General features: G+C 43.1%; 1 protein-coding gene across 8 annotated transcripts in view; it reads left to right on the forward strand.

Annotated features, from left to right (window-relative positions):
* The window catches only part of PBX1 (PBX homeobox 1), a 322,770-nt gene that overhangs the window by 223,199 nt on the left and 87,431 nt on the right, over positions 1-12,140 (forward strand). For all 8 annotated transcript variants that reach the window (XM_023590620.3, XM_023590621.3, XM_071207549.1 and 5 more), the window contains 2 exons: positions 4,208-4,452; positions 10,612-10,802. In XM_023590620.3, coding sequence (XP_023446388.1) covers positions 4,208-4,452; positions 10,612-10,802 — 436 coding nt within the window. The remainder of the gene's footprint in view (positions 1-4,207; positions 4,453-10,611; positions 10,803-12,140) is intronic.

The raw sequence follows: 12,140 nt of genomic DNA on the forward strand, positions 1-12,140 counted from the left end.
GATTAGGTAACAGCTCCGCTGGTTGAAATTGGATCTTGGAGGATGAATGTTAACATCTCTGGTGTCCTGGCGAAAGGTTCATTTGAGTCTTGCATGGTGCTGCAGAGATAAAAAGGAGCTTTTAAATAATCATTTTGTCTCCTACTCGCCAGAGTGCTGGCTGCAAGCAATAAATAGGTAGCATCAGTTCTGCTTAGACATATCACCCTTTTCATTTATTTATTTAATGTTGGTGGGATTTTTTTTTTAACTGACAGTCTGAGCAGTTTCAGTGTCAGTGATTCCCAGCACCTATTTTTATAGTAGGAATTAGGATTCTCCTGGGTCTGGGTAGATACATGTGCATGCGTGCAATATTGTTCATTTGTCCCCCCTGCCTGACTCCAGGCATATGTAAACACAGCCCACGTCCATCAGAACCAGAACTCTATGGAAAATAGAGAGAGAGGAAGGTTTTCTCTGCTTTATATTGTTACCCTTTTTTTTTGCCCTGGCATATTTCTGATTTTATTTTCTACTTCCGTAATAATTTGTGTATAATTTAAAAGGGGTAATCTGGGGAGGACTTTGTGTGTGTGTGTGTGTGCATTTTTTTCCTTCTTTTATTTTGTTCCCTTCAGATCTCTGGTTTGTGGTGTAATGATGAAACCTGAACTCTGAGTGTAAATGCAAGCCGTATTTATATTAGGGGACATTGTGTTTCTATCAACCAGTTTCTTGCAGGCCATGTTTAGAAACCAGTTATATTAAATCTTAATGAATCCAAGTTTCTCTTTAAAAAGTATTAGCTTACAGGATTCTTAAAATGATGTAAAATCTAAGCAAAACAGAGCACTTCTACTGCCCTCCTCCCCAACTAAATGTATCATTTTTTACATGCAAGAAAAAAGCAGTCAACAGAGATGAGTGCTTTGAGCTCTGTCCTGAACTTCCCTGGTGGGTAGGGGCTTGCAGTGTGTGCCCTCGGAGCCTTGCTACAGAAGGCTTTCTTTGGTGTCCTTTGCCAGCCTTAGCAGTTTTCTTTCTTATTTTATTTAATACTAGTTGGATTTCAACGCCAAGATAGATATTACCTAGGTTGGTGAGTAGGGTTTGTTTGGATAGTTTGTGCTTTGCATGGATGGTTTTAAATAAATAAATAAAAGCAGAGTGTGGGCCTGGGTCAAACTGAGAGGGGGGCAGGAAGGGAAAGCATTCTCAGAAGTAAGTGATAAGCATGTGGGGAACATTACTGGTGACGTGCCCACGGTCAGTACCTAGGGCCTGGAGGAACTGGGACCAGAGGTAGGTCTGTGGAAGCCAATGGCTCTGCCTCTCACACTCTCTCACAATGAATTGAATTCACCAGAGGAATCAGCTGGCAGAGGGAACGAGGCTGTTTTGGGCATCGGGATTGGCAGAGGCATGGAATCCTTGACATCATCTCAGGTAGATGGGGTATATGCTAGCTCTAGGAAGGCAAACGCTGGCCATTAAGATGACCTTGTTTTTTGCTACCATTGTAGAAACAAGAAATTATTGTAAAATCTGTCATTATTGGGTCACATGCAAGATGGACTGATTATGGGATAGAACGGAAGACCCACTTGGAGGCATGACCCCCAGCCTAACATCTCAGTGGCTGCCCTCCTGGAGCTTGCACCCTCTTCTGAAGGGAAGATAATGGACATGAGATTGAATAGAGTGGATTAGAGAGTAGAATTTTGCCCCAGCACCATTTTTTTTAATGGCCAAGCTAAAGTGAGACAATTACATTAGTTTATTAACAATAGCTCAGAGGTTTTTTGTTTTTTTTTCATTCTTAAATGACCCCATAAATATCTTTGTTGGTAAAGCAATTAAAATTCACTAAATAAAGAGAAACGTCTATAAACTCCACAAACAAATGCCCTCACCTTGAAGAAATGCATTAGCTGGGAGAAGGGAGAAAGGAGGGGCTGCTGGGCTCAGATGCCTAGTGCTGGAAGGGTCAGATTCTTTCCTGCACTTATTCTTGGTGTTCAGGAAATGCTTACAGCATTCAATTATTTTCTTAAGGAAACCTCTGTTACTGGTGCTGTGTTCTTCAGAGGACATTGGAGATTTGAGTAAATTCAGAATAAAATGCCCAAATTTTTATTCAATGATCAGGCACAGAGGCAATTTCCAATTTGGTCTCCTGAGCCTACAAAAGTATGATTTCATTAAAAAAAAAAAAAAAAAAAAAGTAAGTTGACAAAATAAGCCTCATAGATCCTCTAACCTTGTTGGTTATTTTATTTAGTAATTTTATTGAGTTCCGCTGAATACTAAGAATTCAGGTGTGAAAGGGGAAGAGTCTGTGCACTGAAGTATTTGTGGGTTCCCTCCCAGCTCACTGCCTTCCCTTCATCCTCCCTTCCTTCAGTGCCACCCTTTCTCACTACATCAAGGATTAAGTGATTCTCCCCTGTGCTTTTTTCTCTCTTTGCTCCTAACCACGCCAACTGGCCCACGTGGCTTGGCACTCTGCTCAGCTGTCTTGTGTTTCAAAAAAGCAATGCTGTAGTTTTACTTTCAGAGCAGGAATTGGGATTTCCCTCCGAACAGCTTTCATAGTTGATTCTTTTCATACCTGTTAGAAGCCAGCCAGCAGTTATTTGGTGTTAGACACAATGAAATGCCCTGAACATCTAGATGTCCTCTCACCTTGAGCTCATATCCACCTTCTCTGTCAAAACTGGTAGGGCCGCCTTGCTAAGGCTTGGGAGACTATGGGAACTGGCAACATGCTCTTGGGGCTCACCAGGTGTACCCTGCCCCAAAACAGCTCTTGACTCTGACGACTCTAGTGCTGGACCCTGCCATCCCCCCCAAATATGAACACTGGACTCCTTCTCTGCCTTCAGTCACTTCCCTTCTTCCCTGCTGACATTTGTTTGATTTTCTTAAAATTGAAAATTCTTTTCATATTCCTCTCAATAAAGATTTGAATGTTGACAACTAAACTGGATTTATATGAGTGATTTATTTTATGGCAGGTTGTATGAAGGTAGTAAAAAGAGACTGCTTAGCTCTTCTGCTGATTTACTAAATCATGTGGTCTCTTTCAGTCCAAACTACCTCCCCCCTAAATAGTTGTGGTGTTTTAATGAAAAGTGGCTATCTCATTGATCTGAGCCTCCAGCCCAACAGAGCCCGGGCTTCTCTGAAGCCCTTTTGACAGCTTGTTAAAGGGGCTTCACCATGGTTTCCAACAGGACAGAATCCTACCACCTGAGACAGATCTCCGTTTTGGAGCTGGAAGTCCCTACTGGAGGGCCAATTTGTCTTCTTGCCGTAACAGACTTCTCTAAGCAGTTTCCTAGTCCATGGGAAAGGTCTTACGATTTGACTTCAGGGACACAGGATTTCCTGGTATCTTAGTTTCCTAGGGCTGCTGAATAAAGTCCTATGAATTGGAGTGGCTTTTATAAAACAGCAGAAATTTATTGTCTCACAATTCTGGAGGCCAGAATTCTGAATCAGAGTGTCAGTAGGGCCACGCTTCCTTTGAAATCTGTAGGGAAGCATCTGTTCCTTGCCCATGCCTCTTCTGGCTTGGTCTGGTTTGCTGGCAGCCCATGGCGTTCTCTCTCTGTCGTTACATGGTGTTCCCCCTTCTGCCTGTTTCCAAATTCCCTCTTCTTATAAGGACACCAGACATCGGATCAGGGACCCACCGTTAGGACCTCACTTTAACTTCCCTAATGCCATCTGTAATTAATGACCCCATCTCCGAATAAGGTCACAGTCTGAGGTACTGGGGGTTCGGACCTCAATATATCTTTTTGGGAGTCGCAAGTCAATCCATAACACCTGGTTTAGGTTTTTTGGGAAAAGAGAATTTAAGCCCATCAGTTATTACAAAGATATTCAATGCATGTAAAACCACAAACACATGGAGATCTGAAATTAGAAATAAAGAAGGAAATGTTTTTTCTTGAATTGAAATTCATGCTTTTGAATGAAGGTAAAAATTCTGTTAAAATTCATTGTTGGAAGAAAGCAGGTCTCTCCTACCATTTTCTCACTCTCTCACTTGCTGTCTTTTTCCAGTCCTTCACCCATTCCTGAAATGGCCTGTTTCGAGTAATTTGGTCATTTATTTAGCCAAGTAACAAATTGGGAGGTTGTGTGTGTATGTGTTTTGTGTATTGTTTCCTTCGGTTGCTACTAACACTCCTTCTTCTCTTATATTTTCCTGCAGTTTTGAGTATCCGGGGAGCCCAGGAAGAGGAGCCAACAGACCCCCAGCTGATGAGGCTGGACAACATGCTGCTGGCAGAGGGGGTCGCAGGGCCCGAGAAGGGTGGTGGCTCGGCGGCGGCAGCGGCGGCGGCAGCGGCTTCTGGAGGGGCAGGTTCAGACAACTCAGTGGAGCATTCCGATTACAGAGCCAAACTCTCACAGATCAGACAAATCTACCACACGGAGCTGGAGAAATACGAGCAGGTAACCACAGCCAGACAGCCAGCAGGAGTTTCTAGCACCTGGGCCTTTTAGGAAAGGAGGGAGGGAGCAAAGAGCTTGGGGGCCGGCCTCTGCTGGGGTGGGCATTCTTGTCGTGGCATTCCCTGCCAATCCACAGAGCCACTCTCAGAACCTGAGCCCAGGCGACCCGGTCTCAATTGTTAAAAACCCAGCACATGGGGTTAACACATGAGATGGACACATTAAAGAATTCTGTGAAATTGTAAATAATGATTTCAAGAAACATTAATGATCAATATAAGGAACACTCCAACTGTGCCTGGAACTCGTGCGGGGCATGCAGCATGGGGCTTAAAGGGTGACGGAGCATTAGCTGAGGCCCCATCTGACATATCGGGAGGGAGGAGGTTGGATTCCTGATTCTCCCAGGGGCTTGTAGGATCCTATGGGAAAGGGTAATAAAAAAATTTGACTTTAAAGTCCCTCGCAGTACACCAGGCTCGGTTCAGTTGAGAGTCCAGCACATTCTCCTTGTTACTATGTGATGTGCACCTCCCAGGAGAGTCCCTCGAGTCCAAGAAACTTGGATTCCAATCCTGGCACTCTGCTGACTATCGTTGGGACCCAGTGGTCTGCATTCCCCACCCTGAAAGCTGACAGTATATGGCTAGGAGTAGTGTGGATTTGGGGTCAAAGAGATCACAACATTCAAATGAAGGAAAGAATAAGAAAGATTGTAAATTGCACAATTGTAAATTATAGAGCAGTATACAAATCTTATTAAACCAGATCCTCCGTGCTGGAAGTATACCCCCCACCCCCACACGCATGAATTTATACATGGGACTGTTCCCTCTGGGCAGTGTGAGTAACACTCCTTTTTGCTTTTAGGAGTACCTTCATGCCAGTTAGCTGACAAACACCTAGGATCCAGATATGGATCTTCAGGTGCAGCCTTGTCTTGAAATTCTAGAGTTAATTTACTTTCACTCAATTGTTCTACAGTTACCTTACTTTAAATTGTTAGGTTCCTGGTTTCTTTCCTCTTTATAAGACCCAACAAAAAGGGCAGAGAAAATGCAAAAGGCAGAAGACCCTCTGCAGCCGTTCATGGCCGTCTAGGTATAAGGTGAATGCAAATGTAATAGAGAACTTAAATTTTTAAATTTAGAAATAGATGTTTTCAGATTAAAGTGAAGAAAATTCCATGATTGCACTCCTTTCTACCTTTGAAATGGATTTTTACAGCATTCCTTTTTTAAGAGGGGGAAAAATGCTCTTAAGCTTGAAGCGAAGCGTGGTGAAAATCAGCCATCAGATAAGGTGCAGGGAGTGTTCAAGAGGAGGAAGAAGAAAGAAAGCTTGTGGTGAGAAGCCGTGAGTCATCACCTTTCATCTCCTTAGGAAGGAACAAATGCTCTTGTCACAGTGATGGCCAATGCAGACATTTCCCCAGATCCTAGGAGACCTGAGCTAAGATAGCTGGCTGATCAGTACCAGTTCCCCCAAAGCTGGACCATCATTGGGAATCCAGTGTCTGCCCTAGCCCATTGGGATAGCTTGGGAAGAGAGATGCAGACATTTCCTATAAAGGCTCCCAGCTGGCCTCTGGGCTTCTTTCTCCTCTGTCCTCTTTCTCCTTCACTGGTGAGCCTGACCTCTGGCAGAGCAAGCTGTCTTGACCTTTTATCCTGGTTAACTCATGCCAAATTCCAAGGACATAAGAGCCCAGTAGGTGGCTTCCACCACTAGATCCACAACTGGCAGTGCATCTTAGGCTGGAAGGTGATTGAAAACTGGCTTTGTGCTTAGCTTAAGTTGCTGGCAACGTAGAAGGACTGACAGTTTTCTTGATTTCAACCCCTTTGGCATGTTTCCTTCATCATCCAAAATATGTAAAAACTCTGGCAGTAATATCATATTACATTTCAATAACATGTTGCCATGTATAAAAACTTCGGCTAACGTAATTGCATGTGCCCTCAAGGTAATTTTGTAGTTAGGCACCCGAGACAGGTACCACCATCATCTCCATCTTGATACAGGTTAGAAAGCGGAGGCCAAGTAGGTAAAGTGATATGTGTGAGTTCACTTAGGTTTGCCCATGAATCCAGTGTTTTGATCCTAAACTCAAGGGCTTTCATTGGAACAATACCTGATTCCTCTGAAGAGAGGACATAGACTTTTTGTAGACAATTGAGTTAACCAGCTTATCCTCTCTAGTGCTTTGGACTAGATTGCTGGTACTGAAGAGAGGCTAGTGATAAAAATATTCTACTTCAGAAACCTCTTGCGAATATTCCAAATAATATAAGATGTTGGAAATTGAGAACCCAGGAAAAACATTCATCAGTACGGAGCAAATTATGCTTAAGTGTAGTAGTAGTAGCAGTTGTCCATATTTTTTTAAAAGTATTAAAACATTATGTTCTTAGTAGATGGGTCTTTTCCGAGTGAGAACTGAATACAGCCTAATACACTCTGAATGCTATTAAGAAATAGTTTGTTAATTATTGTAAATAGATTGTAGGGAAATTATGCATTGACCTTCTAGCTAGTGTGTCTGAGAAACAGATCTTCATTTTTCTGGAACAATTCCTCACGGGAGCTTTAAAAATAAGAACTCCCAGTAAAGTTAAAATGTCAGTCTCTATTTTCGTTGTACCTGTATGAAATTGCCAAATCAACTACTTAATGGTTGATTCTTCAGGATTTTTGTTTTGTTTTGTTTTGTTTTATTTTTGGTGTGGCAGATCAGTTGGCTTTAGAGTCCCTGCCCCCTCTCTCAAAAGAGAAAAAAAAAACAAAACCCCGAAAGAACTACCTGAATCAGCCATTGTTGTGCCCTGAGGTTATTAAATAAGGAAGGCTTCCAGAGACTTTCATTAGAAAGAAAGGAAGGAAATTGTTTTATTCATTAAATGGGGTTAGTAAAACACTTTTTCAGCAGATCATATTGGTAGCTAAGGTATTTAAGAGTTGGTATATTCTAACAGATAAAACCATGTTGTCAGAAACCTGAATTTTATTCCAACCACCATTAAAGAAATGAATGCTCTTGTACCTTTGCAGTTCTTGGAGCTTTTGCAAATACTGTTATCAGGGCCTTGATGGGGCTAAATGTCTAATGCTTAAGTATTAATTCAGTTCTGTTCACAGCTAAGAGAATCCTAAGATTCAAGTTTCTTTTCTTTTGCTGATGAGGTTGGCAGCCAAATCCAATTTGAAGGAGTAAAGGACAGTGCAGGGTTGTGGGGCAGAAGCTTAGATTCTAGGACCTTCAACAAGATGTTCTAAGGGAACTTCTCTTTGGTCTACCTCTCCCAGGAATACCCTTCGGCTGAAACCTGGGAAGTCTCCTTCCTAGTCTTTCAGCCTATGGGGCAGCTCCAGTGTTAGCTCCAGGAAGTGACTCTCTTTATAACAGCCTACAGGGAACAGTCCTCCCTGTCACAGAAACTTTCAGCCTGTGAGGATTCCACTTAATTAGTGGTTGTAACCCCAAATAGTCACTTTTCTGTCTTGCCTGGCAAACGTCTGACCTAACAGAAGCGGAGCAGCTTCTGAAGCTGCCGAGCTTGGGGGGAACTGAGGAGGAGGTGAGGGTAATTCAGGTACTGGAAAAATCTGGATCATTATGTTCTGTCCATCTAACATCCACTTGGAGCTCTTCTCTGCTCTCTTGTGTATTTCTGAGCATCTGTTCAGCAGCTGCTTTGCTCCACCTCAGCAGTGGGTGAAAGGACTCCACTGTCTGTTTATGGCAGAGCAGAAAGAGCTCCGGGATAAAATGCCCTGAATAAACATCAGATATTGTGAGTATTTTTATTCACCGTAATGAAGCACATTATTATTAGCCAAGAACTGTAGCTTCCCAGCTGAGAGCGGGTGCGCTTGACAATGTCGCCTCACATCCAACCCCTCCCCCCGCAGCCCCCACGAGGTGGGGAGGCAGCAGCCCCCCGCTGGGCTGCTGCTTTTCCCCAGAAAGAGGATTGGGATGCTTGCTATGTTCCTAACCCTCTACTCCCCACCCTGTGGCCTCATAGAATTTCAGCCAAGTCACTGCCAGGTTTTATTTCCTTCTCTTTGTTGTACAGTTGGGGGCTGGGGCCAGGGTGGGCAGATGCTTATCATACAGATCTGGTGTTTATATAGCACTTTTCTCAGAGGAGAGCGAGATGCTTATGGACTTGATCTCATTTATCTTCAGCGTATTCCTGCAGAGGAGAAAGGAGGTATTTATTATTACCTTTATTTTACTAGGAGGGAAACTGAGGCCTTGAGAAGTTTCACCACTCATGACAGTATTTTGGCTTTCTAAGGTGTCTATGTTAAGAACAGATAATAATGGCAAAAGTTCATATGGCCAGGCGCATCTAGAGTAACTCATTTAATCCTTTGCCATTGAGCCTGCCTTTTCTTGAGGTGAGGATTTTCATCCCCATTTCACAAATTAGGGAAACAAGGTCCGGAGACATTAAGTAACTTGACCAAAGTTCCCACAGCAAAATGAGTGCCAGAACAGGGATCTTCACCCAGGCAGCCTCTGCTCTCGACCAGCCCAAGCTGCCCTGCTGGTGTGAATGATTTGCTCAGTGCATGAGAACACGGATACCGTAAGCCCTGCTTAAAGGGTTAGGGCTGATTAAACCACTCCCAGATGAATGAAGAGAGGCACCGAGCAGGGAAAGGAGTTGTCCCCGTGCTTATGGAGGCAGGTTCAGGAACCAAGCCTCTCAGTCCTCAGTTCAGACACAATCCAGTGGATGTGTCCATCCATGTCACTGGGACCAATCAACCTCAAAAGAGTCCTGAGGGAAATAAACAGTAAATGTGCAATACTGTTACTGCTACTGTGTCATTGGTGGATATGCAGGCTTTTGTGCTGTAAAAACAATGGTGACTCAGTTATCGATAATGAGTGTTTTTCTGCTGTTAATAATATTAAGTTGGAGTCCTTTGAGTCCTTGGTTCTTCAAATCTCAAAGCATCAATTTACCCTTTTCGTTACAAATCTAAGAATTTGCACCATTGCTGTGAGTTCACCTGTGAATAGCTATTCTATCGAATGCTCAGCTAAGGAAACTCGACTGCGGGGGCTAAGTAATAGGAACTAAAAGAAGGGTGGTTGTATGCAGAGAAGCAAATCCAGGCTCTGGGAATGCAAGGGAGCCCCTGGCCTGGCATACCAAGTGTCCAGGCTCTGGCTCGTCCCTTCCCTTCTCTGTGTGCCTTTGGAGAAGGCCCTTCATCTCTCTCGGACCGGTTTTCTGCAGGATCAAGCAAGGGGTGGCACAAGCATCTAGCGCCGATGGTTTGTCGGTCTGTAACCTTATCGGCATAGTTCCTGAAGTCGCGTTCCTGGAGATGTTCCTGAAAGGCCCCTGGAGACAGGCCCTTTAGGTTGAAGAAATAGCAGGTCTTCAGAAGGCTGGCATGGGAGGGAGTTTTTATACTAAAGCTGCAAGTCGAAAAAGGTCTATGAGAAATCTCCCAGAAGAGTTATCAAGGCTTTTAATTCCATGATTCCATTTAAGCTCTTTTGGCTCTTTATCCATCCCAAAATTGAATATTTGGAACCTGTATTGTATAAAGGGAATGAGCAAGGTAGAAAGCTCATGCTGTATTTGACCCCAGACTCTCTGTGGCTGTTAACATTGGAGCAAAATGTGGTAATGTGGGTTTTATATTAGGATTCATTGTTTTTGTTTTCCACTGCAGGAAAATCATGAATAAAAATGATTAAGAATTTTCTTTTTCACTTCATGTATCGCTATTATGGATACAACTTAGAGTCACAAGGGACTGAAAGGATTACTTTTCTTTTTTTTCACATTTTTTGGTCTTTTTTTTTTTACTAGAGAAGTTGTAGGATTATAACAAAGTCATGCATAAAATACGTAAACTACACTGGTTCCATATACCACCCTATTGTTAACACCTTGCATTAGTGCAGTACATTTTTACAATTCATGAAAGACCATTTTTGTAATTGTACTATTAACTATTGTCCATCATTTACAGTAGGGTACACCGTGAAGTATACAAAATATCCTGGTTGTCTTTATTTTTCAAAAGTCCCTAGAAAAGCACACACACAGCCTTACTCCAAGGATACAGTGTATGCTGAGGCTTGGACCCTCATCATCTCCCGGTCTTTGTTGTCCTGCTTTCCAGGCGTGCAATGAGTTCACCACCCACGTGATGAACCTCCTGCGAGAGCAAAGCCGGACCAGGCCCATCTCCCCGAAGGAAATTGAGCGAATGGTCAGTATCATCCACCGCAAGTTCAGCTCCATCCAGATGCAGCTCAAGCAGAGCACATGTGAGGCCGTGATGATCCTCCGCTCCCGGTTTCTGGATGCACGGTGAGAGGCCCAGACCTCAGGGGTGGCCACTGGCCTGCGGGTGGAATCAGGGGCCAGCCTTCTCTAAAGCCTCCAGTACTGTCATGGTCATTACCAAGCCAAACTGCAGCCCAAGGAAGGTTTTCAAGGGATCAGGTGAAGGAGGGCACGAGACTGGATAGACCATTGGTATCATGTAACGTCAGGGAAATGAGTGGTAGGTGATTGGAGGGGATGATTTTTATTGCTCCTGTGAGCAGCATGGGTGACTTAGCTCAGTTACAGAGAAGCCAGGATTTGCCTTGTCTTAGCACTAGGTACTTCCTTTATTGGTTCATCTCCTAAGTATGGGCCCTTAGCTGCCTTATTAGCATGTGACAGTGCTGCCCCCTTTCTCCAAGAAAGATAGTTCACTTTGAGAGCTGGAATCTTCCACTCTCTGTATAATCAGAGGATTCATTCAGTTTAATTCAAAACATATTTATAAATGGACTGCCGTGTGCTAGGCTCTGGAGAGCAGAGATGGGGAGACATAATCCCTGGGGCATAGAGGGGGCAAGCAGCCTGTCTGATATGGGCCTGATTTTTAACTCAGATTTGATATCTATCTGGCATTGCTGCTCATGACCTTACTTGTGAGCTGAAAGAATTCACTTGAAGAAACCATGGGTAGTAAAATACTTAAAAACAACAACAAATACCCACAAACTGAGACCAGGGAGCAAGCAATCAGTCCCTGGTTCGTTTACTCTATCACAGTAGATTTATACAAATCCCTTTGGTTCTTTTCGCTTCTGCTGTCCAGCCAGTCACATGGTGATAATCATATCTTTAATTGATTCTAGAAGAGTATCTTAATAAATTATCTAGCAAATATGTTTTAGAACCAGGAGGATCCTTTGTGATCTAGAGTTCATCTTAAATTAGCCATCCTCTATAAATGCAGATGTCATAATTACTTCTATTACTGAAAGTAATCCCAAATTATGATCTTTATTATTAGAATGTTAGGTATGTCAGGGGTCAATATTATATTTCATGATCTATAGTTTTTTCCCTTTTGAATTGGACAGAAAGATTCACTTCTGTTCTTGAATTTTTTTTTTTCACCTCTGAAATCATGTGGCATTCAGCTTTCTTACCTGGATTTTTCTCTCTGTTCATAAATGTGCCCTTCATAGTCTGGAACTCTTGAAAGACTTCCTGGCATCTACTCTCTTTTATTCTCTGTGGTTTGGGTCACATGGAATATGAAATGAGAATGTCAGCTAGCAGAATATATCTCTGGGCCAATAGAATTGCATAGTGTAAGTCACAAGAAAGTAAGAATGAAGATCGCTTTTCCCAGGTGGGCACGAT

Source organism: Dasypus novemcinctus, chromosome 13 (assembly GCF_030445035.2).
Source record: "Dasypus novemcinctus isolate mDasNov1 chromosome 13, mDasNov1.1.hap2, whole genome shotgun sequence".
NCBI classification, from domain to species: domain Eukaryota; kingdom Metazoa; phylum Chordata; class Mammalia; order Cingulata; family Dasypodidae; genus Dasypus; species Dasypus novemcinctus.